The sequence below is a fragment of the Neomonachus schauinslandi genome, chromosome 14 (assembly GCF_002201575.2).
Source record: "Neomonachus schauinslandi chromosome 14, ASM220157v2, whole genome shotgun sequence".
NCBI lineage: Eukaryota > Metazoa > Chordata > Mammalia > Carnivora > Phocidae > Neomonachus > Neomonachus schauinslandi.
Window position 1 is genome coordinate 14,201,732 of NC_058416.1, and position 20,931 is coordinate 14,222,662.

The following is a 20,931-nucleotide window of genomic DNA, read 5'->3' on the forward strand; positions in this document are numbered from 1 at the left end:
ACCCAATGTACATAGTAGCAATGCATCTGTTGCTCATTCCTTTCCAGTGCAGCCTGGCTCACCTCCTTAGTTTTCTTACCTACGTAGGGGTAAACTACAGTGAAGAAGAGAAGCAAAGAAAACATAATTTGTGTGCATTTCATTATATCTCATTTTTAAATTTCTAAAAAGGTTAAAAAGAGAGAGAACATAGAATTACAGAAAACCATCCTCCATTTCATGTGCTTGTCCCTCATCTGTGTTTATGAATATATGTATGGGTAACATTTTTTAGATACCATATTCAGTATTTTTATTTATTCTGCCATCCTTATATTAATTTTTCAGCTGACCTAGCAATGTTCATGGCATTTTTTTCTTTGTCTTTTATGACATTGACATTTTTGAAGAATATAACCAACCGCAACACCCACCCCGCAATGGACTGTTACTCAATTTGGATTTGTCTGATGTTTCAGACATAAGTGATGCTGTGCCCTTCCTAGGGTCACATTTGGAGGCGCATGGTCTCTATCTGTCCCTCATTGTTGATGTTAATTTCCATCACCCTATCAAGGTGTCACCCAGTTTTTTTCATTGTAAATAAGCTGTCAGTGGGGACACTAAGACCAGCAGATATTCTCATCAGAATTTCTCCCTAGATGTAGCATCCATTCATAAATCTTTGCTGATCCAGTCTTTGTCATGATGGCTACAAAATAACTCCTACTGCATTTATCAGAGGTTCTCAGCATTCTCCTCTGAGAATCTTCCCTTCTTTCCTATTCATTCATTCATTCATTCATTCGTTCACTCACTCATCTATTTATTATTATTGTGGACTCATGAGCACCTATTTTTTCAAAGATTTATAACTCATTACTGTTGATACTTTGGTGCTCAAATTGTCCCAGATTTGGCTAGAGATAGCACCTTGGAGCTAGCTTGTAAATAGACAGCCACCCTCCCTTAAGTTTTTTGAGCACTTTCTTATTTTCTGGCATTAAGAAGATGTTTACTTTATAAGGTTTACCTTGTATCCACACTGTCCCAGCTCTGGAATCAGTTATTTCTCTGAGGAACCATAGCTCTTTTTATTGGGTGAATAGTATTAGACACCAAGATCTGAGTGCCATATGTACTCATCACTACTGGAGTATCTTTGCTTCTTTGCTCTTCAATGGACAGAACTAGGAAATATATGCTTTTATATACATATAACTTCTCTTACATATAAATACATATACACAAATTAACACACACATATATGCACATAAACATGCATACCTATACATATTTCAGAAATCGTAAGTTCACACTATACCTATATCTCTGTCTATTCTTTCTTGCCTTCCCCCATTCCATATTTATATGCTCCCCCCATGTTGATAAGTAACCCTGGCTCCCACAACGTCAACATGTGTACTCATTTGTTCAGTCCTATAGTACATCTAAAACAAATTCAGGAGTCTTTCACCCATACCGTCACAATAAACAATATTATTCGAGATTTGTTTGTAATTCTCACTCTGCGCCCACACTTCACCTTGCCCAAGACCAAGGGTCTATGGTTAAATATTGTGTTCATAGTTATTTGGATTTGCCAGCCTGCCTGCCTCCCTCCCTTCCTCCATTTTGTTCACTGTGATTATGGTATTCATTTGAACTACAGCTAGGTTTGTTTCAATTTGTTTTGGCTTTTTTTTTTCTTTCCTATTCTTTTTTATTTAATTTTTTATGTAGGTAGAATATTCACATGTTTCCAAACATAGAAACTATACAAAAAGGTATACTCAAGTGCTGCCTGTAGTCCTTTCCCCCCATTCTCCTATACCCCTAACCCTTCATGGGCTATAACCTTCATTGCTTTCTGGTTATCCTTTATATGTTTCTCTTTGCAGTGATAAATAGATATAAGGATGTTTTCTTACTTTTCCTCCTTTCTTACACAAAAGGAGTAGCATTTTATATATCCTCTTTTGTACTTTGCATCTTTCACTTAACACCTCTTGGTAATCACTTCATATCAATTCATAGAGCTCTTCTTTATTCTTTTTTACAGCTCTTTAGTTTTCCATTGTGTGTGTATTCCATTGTTTATTTAACCAGTCTCCTATGCTTTCATGTTTAGGTAGGTAATCTTTTTTCTTAATTACAAATAATCCTGCAACAAATAACCTTGAGCATATGCATAGTTCATACTGTTAGAGGTATATTTTCAGGATAAATTCCTAGAAGTTGTACTACTGGTACAAAGGGTAAATGCACATGTAGTACTTTTAGATATTGCTAAATTCCCCTCCAGAGGTGTACCATTTTTCATTTTTGTTAACAATATAGGAAGAATGCCTATTTCCCCATAGCCTCACCAAAGTCTATTGAATTTATGCCAATCTTGTGTTTAAGAAATGGTGTATCTGTGTTTTTAATTTGTATTTTTCTTTTTTTTTTTTTTAAGATTTTATTTATTTATTTGAGAGAGAGAGACTGAGAGAGAGAGAGCATGAGAGGGGGGAGGGTCGGGAGGGTCAGAGGGAGAAGCAGACTCCCTGCCGAGCAGGGAGCCCGATGCGGGACTCGATCCAGGGACTCCAGGATCATGACCTGAGCCGAAGGCAGTCGCTTAACCAACTGAGCCACCCAGGCACCCTAATTTGTATTTTTCTTATTAATGAGTGAGTCAAACACCATTTCACATGCTTAAGGGCCATTTTTATATGTCTCTTGGGAATTATCTATTCATCTCTCTTCCCTCGTTTTCTATAGATTTTTTGGTCCTTTGCTTTCATTTTTAAAAGCTCTTTATAAATTAGGGATATTAGTCCTTTACCTATGATATATGTAATAAAAATTTTTCCCAGTTTGTCCCTTGTCTTTTGACTATGCTTATAATAAGTCTTTTGCCCTCTAAATGATTTTTATTTTTGTGTGATCAGTTTTTTTTTAATGCATCTGGCTTTTTAGTCACAGTTAGAAAGCCTTTCCTTGATACCTAGGTTATAGAGGAATTCACTCATATTTTGTTCTAGTACTTGCATACCTTTACATTTTACATTTCAATCCTTGATGTATTTAGAGTTAATTATTCTAAATATATGGAAAGGATTTAATTTAATTTTTTTCCAAATGGCTATCCAGTATCATTAATAAAGACTTTATATGCCCCAGTGATTGGAGATAACACTTCTATCACACACTAGATACACTGGTCTATTTCTAGACTTTCTAAACTATTCCAATTATATGTCTATTCATGTGCCAGTAATATACTGTTTTAGTTACAGAGACTTCATAGTATATTTCAATAAAGTATGAACTTTAGGATCTACTTGCTCAAACTTCACAAAAAGGCCACTGGAAATTTTATTGAGATCATATTAAATATGTAAATTAACTTAGGGAAAACTTATATTTTAATCATGAGTAATGTTGAAACATTCTAACCAAGAACAAGGGATGTCTTTCCACTTGCTCCAGCCTACTTTTTTGCCTTTAAGAGTAATCTTTATAGTTTTCTTCATACAGGCTTTACATATTTTTTAAGTATATTCCTAAGTATTTTATCTGCTTTGTTGCTATTGTAAATGGGCTTTTCTCACTCATTTTATCTACTAATTATTATTGAGTATAAGTTGCTATTGATTTTACATGTTGATTTTATATTCTATTTTTTTTACTGAATTCTTTCATTTCTTGAGTTAGGTTTATCATTGACTCTAGGATTTTCCAAGTATACTGTCGTGCCATTTACAAATATAGATGTATATTTCCCCCCTTTTCTGTTCCTATTCCTTTAATTGTTTCCTTTAGTTCATTTGCATTGGCTAGGATCTCCAGAACAATGTTAAATAGGTGGAGATAGTGAACTTCCTTGATTTTTTTTTTTTCCTTGACCTTAGTGGGAATGCCTCTGGAGTTTCCCCATTAAGGTAGATGCTGGCTTTAGGATTGAGCTACATGTATTTGTCATGTTAAAGAAAGTACATGCATTCTTGTTTTGAGTTCTTATTAGGAATGCATGGGTGTTGAATTTTGTCAAAGGCTTTTTTATCATCTATGGAAATAATAATGTGATTTTTTTTCTTAGACCTATTATTATGGCCTATTAATATTACCGATAGAATTTCAAGTATTGAACCATCCTTGCATTCCTGAAATAAACGCCTAAAACACATTTTATTATAATGTGTTATTTTCTTGACATTGTGTTGGAATCCATTTGATAGTATTTTTCCATCAATATTCACAAATGATATTGGCCTTTAATTTTTTTTGTTCTATATTTATCAGGTTTAGGTATCAATATTACACTTCTTCATAAAAAAATAAGTTTCTCTTTGATTTCTATACTCTGAAATAATTTAGATAACACTGGGCCTATCTGTTCTTTTTTTTTTTTTTTTAAGATTTTATTTATTTATTTGAGACAGAGAGAATGAGAGAGACAGAGAGCACACGAGAGGGGGTAGGGTCAGAGGGAGAAGCAGGCTCCCCGCCAAGCGGGGAGCCCGATGCGGGACTCGATCCCGGGACCCCAGGATCATGACCTGAGCCGAAGGCAGTCGCTCAACCAACTGAGCCACCCAGGCGCCCTGGGCCTATCTGTTCTATAAAGTTTTGGAAGAATTACCCTTTGAAACTATCCAAACGTAGTTCTTTGTTAGGTAGTTCCCTGATAACTTCCTACGTTTCTTATATGAAATTGACCTGTTTAAGTTTTTTTATCTCTGCTGGGGTTTGGGAAACTATATTCGCCTAAGGAATTAAACACTTCTTCTAGATTTTCAAATTTATTTGCATAGAGGGATGCAAAGTAATCTCTTAATGATTTAAAACAATTCCTTCTGTATCATTAGACATATCCCTCATCATTTATTTTGTGCACTTGCACTTTTCCCCTTTTCTTTGATTAACTTAGCTAGTGTTTGTCCTTTTTGTTTATTTTCTCAAAGAGTTTGGATTTTGATTTATTAATTTTTATTTCTATTCACTACCTCATTAGTTTTTGTTTTATTTTTAATTTCTAGTTTCATTACATTGTGCCTGAGATGGTTGTTTGTACTATTTCCACTTTATGGAACCTACTGATATTTTCTTTGTTCTCTAGTGTATATGATCCATTTTTGTAAACATTCCATATGTACTTGAGAAGAACATATAGTCTCTATTATAGGACTGTATTTCAGTATATATCCAGAATATCTACTTTGTTGGTTATGTGGTTTTATATTCTTACTTGTTTTTTGTCAATATATCCTATCCTATTGAGAGTGGGGGTTGTTACAGTTTTCTGTTATTAGTATGTTCCTACATATTTTTGTATCTCATAAAAATTTTGTATTATGTAGGTAGTGGATGTGTTCATTGTAGCAAAATTCATAACTGTTATACCATCATTGTGGAATGTGGCTTTAACATCATCAGGTGCCCCTCTTTGTCTTGTTTATTGCTTTTTGGCCTGAAATGTACTTTATCTGGTATCAGGATTGCAACCCTGAATTTCTTACTGTTAACATTTGCCTAGTCCTTTCCTTATTTTTAGTCTTTTGAATCACTGTGTTTTAAGTCTGTCTCTTTTATTCAGCCATAGAGTTGGGGTTTTGCTATGTCTGCCAATTTGAATTTTTTTCTTTTAAGTGAAAATATTCATGTTTAAGCTTGGTCTGAATTCTGTCATATTTTCTTATGTTGTAATTATGTGCATATTGTGCTGTACTTCTTGTGCTTCTTTCCAAATTTGGAATGTCCTATATAATTTTATTCATTGTCCTTATTGATTTTGTCTTTGTTTTGGGAGAGTGAGATTCAGGCTACTGCTTTTCTCCAAATACATAAATGTTCCTCTCGACATCTGTTTTATTTTTATTTATTTATTTTTCAAAATAATATTTTATTTATTTATTTTTAATTATTGAGATATAACTGGAACATAACATTGGATAAGGTACGGGGATAGAGTGTGTTGATTTGATGCATTTATATATTGCAGCATGATTACCACTGTAGTGTTAGCTAACACTTCTATCATGTCACATAATTACCGTCTCTTTTTTGTGGTGACAACAATTAAGATCTAGTCTCTTTGCAACTTTGAAGTTTATAATACAGTATTATTGATTATAATTTCTTTGCTTTGTCTTAGGCCTCTAGGACTTATTTATCTACTGGTTATAAGTTTCTACCTTTAAACATCTTCCCAATTCCACTACCACCCACTCCTGTTTTTATGAGTGTCGCCTTTTTAGATTCCACATAAAGGTGATATATACAATATTTGTCTTTCTCTGCCTAAGCATAATGACCCTTGGGGTTGTCACAAATGACAGGATTTCCTTCTTTCTGGTGACTGAATAATATTCCCTTCTGTATATAAATACCACGTCTTCTTTATCCATTCTTCCATTGACAGATACTTAGATTATTTCCATGTCTTGGCTACTGTGCATAATGCTACAGTAAACATGAGTGCACAGACACCTCTTCAAGATCTTGTTTTCAGTTCTTTGGGATAAATACCCAGAAATGGGATCATTGGATAATATGGTAGTTCTATTTTTAATTTTTTGAGGAGTCTCCATACTATATCCATAGTGGCTGCACCATTTTACATTTCCGCCAACAGGGCACAAGGCTTCCAATTCTTCTACATCCTTGTCAGCTCTGGTTATTTTCTGTTTCTGTTTGTCTGTTTTATAATGGCCATTCTGCCAGGTGTGAGGTGATATCTCATTGTGGTTTTCATTTGCATTTCTGTGATGATTAGTGATACTGAACATCTTTTCATGCACTTATTGGCCATTTGGATGTCTTCTTTGGAGTTCCTCTGTCCATTTTTTAATTGGATTTTTTTTGTTGTTAATGAGTTGTGTCAGTTCTTTATATATTTTGGATATTAACCTCTTAGCTGATATATGGTTTGCAAATATTTTGTCTTATTCCACAGGTTGCCTTTTCATTTTGTTGTTTTGTTTCTTTTGACATGCAAAACTTTTTCATTTGATGTAGTCAATGTAGTTCATTTTTGCTTTTGTTGCTTGTGCTTTGGATGTCATATCAAAAAAAAGTATTGCTTAGAACAATGTTATCCTTAATGTTATCCCCATATTTTCTTCTAGGAGTTTTATGCTTGAGTCTTTAATCCATTTTGAATTCATTGTTGTGAGTGGTGTAAGATAGTGGTCCAATTTCATTTTTCTGCATGTGGTTATCTAGTTTTCTTAATACCATTTGTTGAAGTAACTATCCTTTCCGCACTGAGTGTTCTTGGCTGCCTTGCCAAATATTAATTTACTGCGTGTATGGGGGCTTATTTCTAGGCTGAGCATGTATTTTATTTTATTTTTTAAAAGATTATACTTAATTTATTTGAGAGAGAGAGAGTACAGAGGCAAAGGGAGAGGGAGAAGCAGACTTCCCACTGAGCAGGGAGCCCGATGTAGGGCTCGATCCCAGGACCCCAAGATCATGACCTGAGCCTAAGGCAGACACTAAACCAACTGAGCCACCCAGGTGCCCCTGAGCATACATTTTAAATAAGACATTTAGTCCTTGAGATTGAGAGAACTAGGTACTAGAGGATGCCTACCAAGTGCTGTAAGGCATGACTCATAAGTAGGTCAGCAGTGTCTCCAGAGATCTCTTCCAGGCACGAATTCACCATAGTCTAGTTCCAGTGAGTACTTTTTGCTAATGTGCTGTGATCTCCAAATGGATTATATGTTATGAAACTGGTTCTAACATATGTCATTCAGAATGGGGACTCTTATTTCCCCCTTTAGCACCACATCAATTTTTTAGACAAAAGTAAAACAAGGATAGAAACTAGAGTTTTACAGAAGAGGTCTCATTAGAACTGGCTTTTATAATAAGAAATATTAAAATGTTACTTTTTTCTGTTAAAATACATATCAGGTGATGATCACAGTATTGGAACTCCACATCTGAAAAATATCAGAAGCTATTTGTCTAGGGGACTATCAATATAACTTTCAGAGACTTACATCTTGCAGTGAGTTGACTTTGAAGGAGATTGTTTTTAAATTTAACTTATTTGTAGATATTGATTAGTAATAATAATAGCAGCTAACAGTTATTAAGCACCTACTATATCCCTCGCACTACGCTCAGGGAGCATATTACAGGCAAAGTTGTATTTAAGTCTCACAACAGCCTATTTATATCCTCTCTACCGGGCAGATAGGAATACTACTTAGATGGGTTAATAAACTTGCCCCATGGTTAAAAAGTTAATAATGAATCACCCAGGATTTTATCCCAAGTCATCTGTCTCCATACTCAGGAGCGTTTAACTCCATGCATGTTTCCTGCCTAACTAGGGTGATGAGGAACTTAGGCGTATTTCCTTCCCCAAATAGAAATGGGCAGTTAATGTTTTGCTGCCCTTCTACTGAAGTACTTGCTTTCTTGTCCTGTGGGGAAGGATTACTAAATTACTCTTATTACAGCTCTCGTGTGGGGAAACCTTCTCCTGTTTTTCATGTTCTGAGTGAGGCACTACCACTCTCGATGCCTACTTTGCAGCGGGAAAACTTGGGAGGAGAAGGACGTTAGGAAAAATCAATTTCTGGGGAATAAGTTGTCTTTGAACTAAATGCCCAGTTAAAAGAAAATCTGCTGAATCTTGAACAATATGTTGTATTATGGTTTTTATTATTTATATTAGCAAATAAATTATTCGTTTCGTTGTTAATGTTACAGTGAGCAAGGCTAAATAAAATTGAGAAAAATCTGAGCCAAAATGTGGCAAAATAATGAAATGTAATTTTAATTAAAAATGTGAAGTTTCGGGTGCCTGGGTGGCTCAGTCGGTTAAGCGACTGCCTTCGGCTCGGGTCATGATCCTGGAGTCCCGGGATCGAGTCCCGCATCGGGCTCCCTGCTCGGCGGGGAGCCTGCTTCTCCCTCTGACCCTCCCCCTGCTTGTGTTCCCTCTCTCGCTGTGTCTCTCTCTGTCAAATAAATAAAATCTTTAAAAAAAAAAAAAAAAAAAATGTGAAGTTTCATTGCTTCTCGGCCTTTTGGCTAAGATCAAGTGTAAAACTGTGAAGTGTCAGGGGCACCTTGGTGGCTCTTTCAGTTAGGCCCCTGACTCCTGATTTCCGCTCAGATCGTGATCTTGGGGTTATGAGATCAAGCCCCATGTTGTAGGGCTCCACCCTTAGCGGGGAGTCTGCTTGTCCCTCTCCCTCCCTCTCTGCCCCTCCCCACCCGCTCTCGCATGCTCCCTCTCTCTCTCTCTCTAAAATAAATAAGTAAATAAAATCTTTTTTTAAAAATGTGAAGTTTCGGGCGCCTGGGTGGCTCAGTTGGTTAAGCGACTGCCTTCAGCTCAGGTCATGATCCTGGAGTCCCGGGATCGAGTCCCGCATCGGGCTCCCTGCTCGGCGAGGAGCCTGCTTCTCTCTCTGACCCTCCCCCCTCTCATGTACTCTCTCTCATTCTCGCTCTCTCAAATAAATAAATAAAATCTTTAAAAAAAAAAAAATGTGAAGTTTCAAATTTCTTACAAAAATGATTAGGATAGTATAGCCCATTTGAGAGGTCACAGAAACAATAAATTCTATAAATGGTACTAGAATCAGTGCTTCTGAACTCATATACGTTGTGTTTGTCATACTGACACTGCCCTGCTTTGTTTTATTGCAGCCTCTTCCTTCGTCCTACCACTACTGAGTCCTACAAGTCTCTTTGAGCGGTTGTTTAGCATACTTCTTTCCTCGATGTCAGCCTACCTACTGCTAAGCACAGGGTATAAACTGTTTTTAAAATTTAATTTTTAGTAGCAAGTTTTAAATGATCTTGACATTTATCTTTGAATATTTTACCTCTGGAAATGAAAAATGTGTATATCTTGAGGAATAAATTATAAATATTTTCTACTTCATAAGAACTATATATGACTTGATCTTAAATCTTCTGTTTTCTTTTTCCTATTTTTATAGTATTGTCTGTTGTCTTTGTCTTTCTGTTTATTTCCTGAAGTTGCTAAAATGTCATTTCACTACAGTGTTAGAAAGTTCTGATTGATTATGGAGGAATTTGAAGTCTTCTCAAATAATGACTTAGAAGAACTGTAGCATTGTTCCATTCCTTTCATGCACTTCAAACTATGCTTTGATTTGTTCATTCTTATTTGAATATATTTTCTCTTTATTTTTACTCTTACATATATCATAGTCCAAATATTCCTTTTGATTCAGAAACTTTCAGAATATTTTCCCAGAAGTTAAAGAATCCATTTTTATTTAAGATTTAAATTTTCTTACAAAACAAAAACTAGCAGCTTGATTTGGGTTGGATCCTAAAATGTTCTCTAGAAGTCCATGAAGCAGTGATACAATCTCCCCATCTGCTTTGAAGAAAAGGATTCTTCACTTGCTTTTGAAATTTATTTTATCCTTACTTAAATGCTTATGAGGGTGAGAAATGTGTGCATTATAACAACATTTTATAGAACAGACAAATCAAATTACCACCGCTCATAGATAGCTCAAAATTTGGCCCAAATAGAAGATCTTAATCCCAACTAGACTAAACCTCAGATTCACCATTGTGCTGTCAACAGATTATTCCCAGTTTAAATGATTTTGTAAAGCCATTTTGGGTCCAAGACTTAGGTTCATTTTTTGGGAAACTTAGTTGTCCTAATTCAGAATTAGAGGGATGTTCTAAAAAATCTCTTCATACTAGGCCCTAACATCCTAAGTGACCTAGGCCCCAGGAGTTCTTGTAGTCCTCAGATAAGAGATGATCCAGTGTGGGGTACGAAACCTCCTCTTATCAAAGCTCCCCACACCTCCTGCCTTCTTTTCTCCCTGCATAAACAGATCTGAAGCACAGATGTGAAGAAGTAATATAAGCAATAGGGAAATCTTCACCAGTTACCTAATAAGATTTTAAGAGGGGCTTGCTTAGAGACTTAGAACTTTGAACTTTCAAATAAAACTTGAAGTCTATCAGCATATTCTTACTCAAGACTGATAAACGTAATGAGACTTTAAAACTGTTCACTCTTGGGGCACCTGGGTGGCTCAGTCAGTTAAGTGTCCAACTCTTAATCTCCGCCCCCGTCTTGATCTCAAGGTTGTGAGTTCAAGCCCTGTGTTGGGCTTTGTGAAGCCTACTTAAAAACAAAAACAAAACTGTTCACTCTTTTCCCCTTTATTGGTGAAATTTCAGGATAAATAATTTAGTTTCAATCAGAATCCATCAAACTATATATGAATTAGTTTTTAGTCTAGATGAGAAGGCAAAATATAAAATAATTTCTATTCTAACTCACCACTTTGGGGTGACACGCAAGTTTCATTAAGAGATCTTACCCAGAGGTTGCCTTAAGAAAGTATGTATTTGAGAGGGTCCAGAAATATGTGCCAACTTCTACACAGTCAGTTAATAATCAATAAGCCCTTTTCTTTTTTGAGCCTTCACATTCTAAAGCAATAAACAAATTTAAAGGAATGTGTAGAAGATTTAAGAAATACAAATCTAGAAATAGATCTGGTTTACTGGATTAGAAAGAAAGGAAGGAAGGAAAGAAGAAAGGATGATTAAAGTTGAATTTTGAGTGAAAAAATATTTCAGAATGTATAATGAGGTTAATCATGTAACTTACATTGGGGATAAATATGATAGTATTTTAAATCATCAATTTCAGAGTCATAAAGAGACCAAAGCATATTACCATAAGCACATTTAATTTATTTTAAGAAAATCTGAAAAGCAAAAATTCATGTGTAAAAACAGAACAGTAATAATGAGTATAACCTTATTAATGAATGTATTAAGAAATATATTGTCCAACATCAGAAAGTATATTTACCTTTGCAGAAATATGCAACAGAGATAGCCTAAAACAGCACAGTCTAACATTTTCAATTAGCACAGTTTTCAATTTCAAATCAGTTTTGCAAAATTTATAGTCCACCTGATTGTTCTACATCACAATTTTGGACAATCTGGAGGATTCTTTATGTAAATTAGTGAATAAGTGAATAAATAAAAGATATTTAAAAGAAATGCATTTTTATTACTTTACAGAAATACAGTAATAGTAATCCTAAATTCTAACAATGTATCCTTGATTTAATGAATAAAGAAGATTCATTTTAATCAGCATTTCATTATTTTTATGCAAATGGAAGCTATTGAAATGCTTGAAAATAGTTCTCTTAAGTTCGTTAAACATTTCTCGCCAAAACTGTATTTATATTATCCCTTTGCTTAACAAACTATAATACAAAGCTAAATGCTTTTTTCCCCCTGTTGAATTTGCACGGAGACCAAAGTAGGAGATCCTAATTCTGTAAGGTTCTACTATGTACACTGTGAGCCTGTGATGACATTTTATTGGTATTTCAGTTTATTAATTCAGATATGCAGACTTTATACAAGATATTGATTGTCTAAAGAAATAAAGTCCCATAGGAAGATTGTCTTTATCAGATTTATTAATCTACATTTTACAAATGAAAGTGATTATAGTTTATAGTTTCTGAAAGGAAATAAATCTGTAGCACTATTCGTAGAAGTATGAAATTTATGTTTTCATATATTAGGAAAGAATACTTTCATATATAACTGCAAATATTTTTAAAAATCATGGTCTTCTTTTGCTTAGAGTATACACCTTCTTGATTCAATTAATCAACAGTTGTTTTTTCTTTCCCATCTCCGATACAACAGACAAACAGGCAGAACAATTAGCTTACCCCAGGTGTATAATAGAGTTGTAAGCTGCTATAAAATAAGGACTTGATTTTACAGTGTTAGGCAATTACAAAATGCAACAGTTAAGTTATTGTTACTTAATTAGGTTGGGAATTGTAAGATATAAAGAATGGCTAGAGAAAGAATTTGCGTAGGGGAGCTGAATTGGTGCCGTTGATATCGAGGACTCCTGTGGAAGTTGAACTAAATTTATTTTTATTTTTTTTATTTTTTAATTTTTTTTAAAGATTTTATTTATTTATTTGAGAGAGAGAGAATGAGAGAGAGCACATGAGAGTGGGGAGGGTCAGAGGGAGAAGCAGACTCCCTGCCGAGCAGGGAGCCCGATGCGGGACTCGATCCCGGGACTCCAGGATCATGACCTGAGCCGAAGGCAGTCGCTTAACCAACTGAGCCACCCAGGCGCCCCTGAACTAAATTTTAAACACTAGCTAGGATACAGGCATTCTAAGTCAACATTTGTTTTTCAGTTATTTTTTTTAAATCATTGTAAAAGTGGTATTGATCACATTTTGGAAAGTATGGATAAGGGGGAAATCATCTATTTACCCTACCCCTCCTGCTGATACTCTGATATATTTCTTCCAGTCTTACCTCTGTATTTGTCTTTTTAACATAGTATTAATCATAGTCCATGTACTATTTCATCTTCTTTTTCTACCTAATATTATTTTATTTTAAGAATTATTTATTTGAGAGAGTGAGTGGGGGGGGGGCAGAGGGAGAGGGAGAGAGAATCACAAGCAGACTCCACACTGAGCACAGAGCCCTACGTCACAACCCTGAGATCACGACCTGAGTCACAATCAAGAGTCTGATGCTTCACCAACTATGCCACCCATATGCCCCATACCTAATATTATTTTAGAAGCATTGTCCCAGATGGCTCATAGGCTTCCTAACCATCATTTTAATAGATATTTAATATTCTGTGGTGTGGAGGAACCTTAATTTAGCCATTCCTCTATTTTTGATCATTTTATTTATTTCCATTTCTTATTATAATACTCTGAGTTATGTTTTTGTGCACAAGCTTTCTATATAGTTTCTATTACTTCCTTTGTTCATTTCTCACATGTAGTATAGCTGAGCCATACAGTATGAATTTATTTTTTATTTTTTTTTTTTACTTTTGTCTTCAGAACAGTGCCAATTTATAATATCACCAGCAACTGCTGAGGGGTCCTATCCTTCACAGTATTTGCTATTTTCATTTTTAAATAAGAACATCAGTGGCTATTTTAATAGGTCAAAAATGGTACAGCTTTGTGTAAATTTTCTATGCCTGTTTTACTAATGATATTTTCTCATGTATATATTGTCTGTTCATATACTTGGGCATTCTGCATCTTCTATACCGAGTGATTTGTGTATGCTGTCTTAAATCCAAACACTTCCTTCTGCCCGGTCTTCAGTTTTTATTTTATTTTATTTTATTTTATTTTATTTTATTTTTTTTTTTTAAAGATTTTATTTATTTATTTGAGAGAGAGAGAGTGAGAGAGAGAGCATGAGAGGGGGGAGGGTCAGAGGGAGAAGCAGACTCCCCTGCCGAGCAGGGAGCCCGATGTGGGACTCGATCCCAGGTCTCCAGGATCATGACCTGAGCCGAAGGCAGTCGCCCAACCAACTGAGCCACCCAGGCGCCCCTTCAGTTTTTATTTTTATGGTCAGTGATAGAATTTAAAGCATTTTGCTTCTTTTGTCTTCTCATGTTTAGGAAGTAGCACCAAATGGAATAGAGTTCAATAGGTGAAAAAGTTGAGAGAAATAAAGTTTTTTGTTTTGGTTTGGTTAGTTTGATTTTGTTTTGTAACTTCCACTTAAATAACTCACTCAGCAAATACTTCTGATAGCTGGGCCTGCAGTGATGACAAGACTGACACAGTCAGAGCTTTTCCAAACTAGTGGGAAAGGCATGTCATGTGATTAAAGGTATGAACATGTGATTAAAATGGTGGGAGAAGAACTATCATGGAGTATTTGAGGGATTACCCAGGTGGCACATGTATCCCTAAGTAGGCCAGAGGGGGATTAGAAAAGACTTCTGTCACTGTCTATCTCATGAACATTTCTCCTTTGTCCACATTATAATGCCCACATTATACTAGCCTAGAGATGTACCATACATTATTTAATCACTCCCTAGCTTGTTTCCTGTCTTTGTTTTTGTTTTTTCCCTCCTATAAACAGTATTACAACAAACATCTTCATAGGAGAATTCTAGTGCCCATAGTGAATTATTTTCTCAGGGTAAATTCCTAGAAGTGACATCATTGGATTATGGTATATGAATATTTTTGAGATTCTTTTTTTTTTTTTAAGATTTTATTTATTTGACAGAGAGAGTGAGAGAGTACAAGTGGGGGAACAGTAGAGGGAGAGGGAGAAGCAGCCTCCCCGCCAAGCAGGGAGCCCGATGTAGGGCTCAATCCCAGGACCCTAGGATTATGACCTGAGCCGAAGGCAGACGCTTAACCATCTGAGCCACCCAGGCGCCCCTGTTTTTGAGATTCTTGATGCAGAGTGTTGGATTGCCTTCCAGAAATTGTTTATTCCTATATAGAGAGTATGAGGGTTAGTTTTCATTATACTCTTGTTGACATTATTTTTTTTAACTGGATAAATGTGGTAAGTGAATGTGGTATCATCTTATTATTTTAGTTTCCATATCAATTATCAGTAAGGTCAAATGTATTTTCATGTGTTTATTGGCTCTCTCTTTTTTCTTTCTGAGAGATTTAGGTCTGTATTGCACCCATTTTTTTTTAAATTTGGAACATTGGTCTTGCTCTTCTATATATATTAATGATTTTAACTCATGCATTGTCTTTTTACCTTCATCTTAACGTTTTCTTTCCTTTTTTGTGTATTTGTCGTTTACCCTATGAATGATTTCTAAATATCTCTACTATTTTAAAATTAAAATGATCTCAAGATTTAATAAATTTCAAAAAAAGATGGTGTTGGAGTTGATATTTAAATGTTCCTTTCCTTTCCCACCTTCTTCTTCTGGAAAGCCTAGAAAATTTAAATTTTGTGATATTGTGACTTTGAAGTATTATCAAGGTTGTTTTAATTTTGCATAAATTTGCATTTTTACTTGTTTAATGTTTTTTTCTTTTCTTTTCTACCCTCCCACTTCCACCCCAAATCCCTTTGCCCCTTAGGTATGAAGCTCTCTTTCCGTTAGTATTGTCATGCTTAATGTTTGTCTGGATACAGGTGGAACAAGAAACCCTTCAGCAACTCAGTGTTTCCTATAAACAGAAGGTAGCTTGTCAAAATCATTGTTGTGTTTATTTGAGAATATTAAAATATTCCCTGTTCTGTAAGGAAGTTGCAGTGTTATTTCATCAAAAACTATGTACCATTTAAGGCAGTCATAATTTAGTTAATGATTAATCAAGTTAAACAGTTTGTAAGAAAATTGTTCCTTTACAACAGAAAAGCATGATTTTATTCTTTAATAGGCATTAAATAGGTTGGGTTTTTCTTAGAGATTATTTGAGAATCACTGATGTACAAAAACATCAATGTAGATGAAAGAGTGGAGGAGAAAGAATGCTTTTTACCTTATTTTCCTCTGTTTTCATATCTAATTTTTCTTTCCCTCAATTTATTGTATTCACAAGAATATTTATGTTGTCACAAATCAGTTCATGAATTCGATCGTAAGGTGACATTTGTGTTTGCAGTGTGGTTTTTCTCTTTCTAGTGGTCCTACTCCGAATTGCTTATTCTGCCACCCTAGTGATTGTGGCTTCAGTCCAAATCTTAGGCTGTTTATTCAACACAGTACACTTTGAATTGGCTAAAAGCCAGCTAAATTTTAAGGACACATTTATCATGCTGAGCTATAGAGTTAAACTGATGTCTCTTGCCTTTATTTTAGAACTGAAGGTAATTATAAACCATTGGTGATAAAATATTTACAGTTTTACTGAGGTCAGATAAAATGAATATTGCAGAAAAACACCTTCATAGTTGATCCATTGAGCCATCCATAACTGGTTCCAGTTGAGCTTACAGAGTAATTGATAATTTAGAATAATTAATTTCAATAATGAGGAAACTTCATTGAAGTATATTAAATAATTACTGGTTTTTAACATTCAGCCCTGACATATTAAAACAGTACATGAAAACAGTTTTGTTCAGATTCTAGTAAATGGTCAGACTGTCCTTAATAGTAAATATTAAATATTTTAATATTAAATCTAAAAATGAGATTCATTGTGTCATTTTTTAAATTCTGTTTTTTAATGGAAAACAGATATTTCTTCTTATAGAAAGGAGTATTAAAGCATCCAAAGAACTTAGTGGAAAATTACATGGATAGTGGAGGAGGGGAAAGTTTCCCTTTAAACTCACCCATGAGTTTTTCTGTTTTGGGGAGAGGGGGATTAAGCAAAAGTGCATCCTTCTTGTTGAAATTGAGTGACTTTCTATTTTACCAAAAATAGGAATATTTTGCATTTGTATATAGAGAAAATAATTTCTAATTAACAGAAGAACAAAGAAACAGAAATATTTGATTTTATCATGCTTTTTTAATATGATAGGGTTTTAGAATATCAGGACACTGAGAAACCAGGACATAGAAAAGGGAAGAGTTATATAGGGATTTAAGAGTGAAGCATTTATATAAGATAAGGAAAAGCCTGATTCTCCCTTTTATTCAGCAATACTACAGCTCTGTTCAGTATGTTACTAGCAATGTATTCTACCTTTTGGCAGATTGTATTAAGATGTAATTAAACTATAGGAACAGCTTTATTGTTAGTTAATTTTGTCAGTGCAGGATAACTTTCTAGCTATTGTACCAGACTGGAAGTTTGCCCTTGAGGGTAGAAGTAAGTGAACTGTTCTTGTGTGCTGATGTATTTCTTATTGTCTCACAGGTCACCAGTCTCCAGTTCACCTACAATCCTGATATAACCCAGTTTCGACAGATTTATCTGGATGATGTCCGGAGGGCCTTTTTCCTTGTATCCTTTGTTTGGACTTTTAAGGTGCTGCAACCTCCCATTTAGTGGAGTAAGGAGGTACTTCCCTTGCGTGAATAGTGACCACTTGGAGGCCATTTAACCTCCTCTTAACTATAATTTTCTCATACAGTCCATATTTTTAAAAAATGTCAAAACTGTAGAAAAGCATGCAGAATGATATAACAAGCAAATGTATATGTGTGTATTCCCACCATCCAAGAGATCAACAATTACTATTTTGTCATACGTGTCACACATTTTTAAAAAATTAAAACATTACCGCCAAAGCTAAAGTTTTCTTTCAATTCCCAACTCCACTCTAATTTCCCTCATCCAGAAGAAACCACTATGCTGAGTTTGGTTTGTACTTTCTTTGTGTATTTTAAACTGTACTCATGTTCTATAACATCTACCTCATAAGGTTTTTGAATCACATCAGAGGCAACATTGTGTGAAAGTTGTTAGTGTTAGAAGTTTGAAAGACAATATGGCAGAATAAAGTCTCATTTGGGAAGGCAGGCTGACCAGCTTCAAGAAATTTGTAGGGAGGTATTTCCTTTGAACTCACTGTGGTGCTGTCCTTCTCTACCTCTTGATTCTGTCCTCGGTTTTGCTCTCTCTGTCTTTGCAGGCTCCTTCCATCACCCTCTATTAATCAACACTTCTTCCCTTGAACGCTGCGTCCCCCTAAAGTATAATTTCATCTTGTCTTTTCCTGTTTACAGCCGAGCTCCTTAAAAGAAAAATCTGTCATTGCTGCTACCATTTCCTCCCCACTTAGATACTGGATCTTTAAGCCTTGAGCAGTGCCTGGTACACAGTAGCTCCGTGAGTATCTGTCAGACGTCCCTGCCAGGGCTGTGCCGTCGTCAGTGGTCTGCAGGGGCTCCCTGACTGCACAGTCCAAGCTTCAGTTTTACTTGACCACTATAACATTCAGCTCTGTTGACTTCTCTTGCTTTTCCCTTTCCCTCCAGGATGTGATCCAGGTTCTCTTTTTAGCTTTTATATCCTCTCTATTCTCCTTCACTAAAACATATTCTTTCTTTGTCTGATCTTGAATGATGTTCTTCTCCAAGCTCTACCCTTAACCTTCTCCTCTTACACTGCCTGGATACTGTCACCCTCTCCTATAGCTTTGACTGATACCTCCGTGCAGACAACTCTGAGATTTACTTCTCCAGCCTTGACCTCTCTTGACCTCACGAGCCATATGTCCAATATTCTGCTGTGCATCACCAAATATATTTTTTAAATTCTGTTTTTTAACGGAAAACAGATATTTCTTCTTATAGAAAGGAGTATTAAAGCATCCAAAGAACTTAGTGGAAAATTACATGGATAGAGGAAGAGGGGAAAGTTTCCAACCCTCTCCAAAGTCTCTCTCTGGCAAGCCTTATCTCATTGAATGGCATCACCATATTCCCAGTCACCCAGGCCATCAAACTTGTCGTCTTTAACTACTTCTTGTCCAGTTCTAAAGTCCCACTGTCTCCCCCCACTTCTCCATCTCTGCTCCCAGTGCATCAGTTCAGACCTTCCTTGCCCCTGACATGAACTACTGAAATAGCTTCCCAATTGTATTTCTTGCCTGTAATTATTTGTCTCCCTGATTTGAATATCTCACTGTCACTGGTATTCCTTGTTTGTATCACTCACCTAAAATGTTTGCTGGCTTTTCATTGTCTCCACAGTAAAGTTCAAGGCTTTTTATTAATATGCCACCAATCTATGTTCCTGCCTTATCTTTCACTGTATCCTTCAATAAACCCTAAGCTTCTATCACACCTCTTAATGTTTCTTGACTATGTCTTTTAGTTTCCCTCTGTTTACCTTAAAATGCCTCTTGTATAACTCTATATATCATCATAATCTTAGTTAACATGGGAGCACTTTGAGACTATTTTATTCATATTTATGTTCTTAGGGTCTAGCTCTGCCTCTCACATATACTAGACAATAAATGTTGGTTAATTGATTGGTTGAATGAATAGATCCATGAGTACATTTGAGGTTCAAGTCACCAATTCAAATGCCACTTTTTCACTGAAAGTTGTCATAATTCATACATCCTCTTCAGTGTTTCTTTACCACTTTTGTGTATGTGTCTATAATAATAAAATAGCTAACATTTATTGAGTCCTTTCAATGGGCCAGACAGTATTTTCCTAGTGCTTTCCTAGCTGTTAGTTCTTAGACACCAGTAGGATTAATATTTACCTTTTATTACTGCACTAAAACAAATGTAAGCTTAAGAAGTGTCAAAAAGATATCTAACATTTTCTCGTGACTCATTCTCTGTTGAATTATTGTAGAATATGGTCTCTATTTCTTTCTGAGCCTTCCAAAGAACCTGGCACATTTCACATGTAGTGGGGCACACAGCAAGTATATATGAACTGAAAATAATATTTCTCCTGAAAATATCTATGTGTGATGCACTAGGTCCCTGTTCTTGTGAAAAAATCATCAGTGGCCAACTACAGATACAATACTCTGACTTGCTTCTGCTAGAGAAGAGGAAAACGCCCTCCCAAAGATACTAGTGACAAGTGAGGATAAACTCCCACGCCTCTGGTTCTTAGCACATTGCCTCTTCAGTCTGGTTCTTTCAAAATGCATCCACAAAGAGATATAATGGAACATTCACTTACAACAATTTATGGCCAAATGTACAGGTTAAAAATCAAGTTACCCTCATGGTAGAAAAGGCATATCTTTTCTAAATGAAGGAGAAATTTGTATGAATTCTGACTTGTTTTGGCATTTCCTTAACTCTGTTTAGGTTTTCTTCTTAGTGACAGCATTTTTTGGAACTGGGAACATAGCTTCTGTTAACAGGTAATTTTAAACGAAAACAGCGTATTTATAATAAAAGATAATACAAGTTAGGATTTCGTTCTGTACTGTGTGTTTTATACTGAAGGATACATTTTGGAGATTGGTATGTATTAGCACATACAGATCTACCTCATTCATTTTAGTGGCTTCCTAATATTCTTGATACAGTGTATGCTTGTGTTTTAGTAAGAGTAGTTTTCAGAAAGTTATTTTAAACATCCTTTTTAGTAGAACATTCTTTTAAAGTTACAATGTGAATTCTAAAATCTTTTTTCTTTATGTTGGTTCCTTAGCTTTGATCTTGCCTCTGTCTATTGCTTTCTGACCGTGTTTAGTCCTTTTATGATGGGAGCCCTGATGATGTGGAAGG

General features: G+C 35.3%; 1 protein-coding gene across 1 annotated transcript in view; it reads left to right on the plus strand.

Annotated features, from left to right (window-relative positions):
• Positions 1–20,931, plus strand: part of PIGN (phosphatidylinositol glycan anchor biosynthesis class N) — a 93,245-nt gene that overhangs the window by 46,355 nt on the left and 25,959 nt on the right. Inside the window, 5 exon segments of the mRNA XM_021686398.1 lie at positions 9,646–9,748; positions 15,900–16,002; positions 17,634–17,720; positions 20,506–20,561; positions 20,855–20,930. Coding sequence (XP_021542073.1) covers positions 9,646–9,748; positions 15,900–16,002; positions 17,634–17,720; positions 20,506–20,561; positions 20,855–20,930 — 425 coding nt within the window.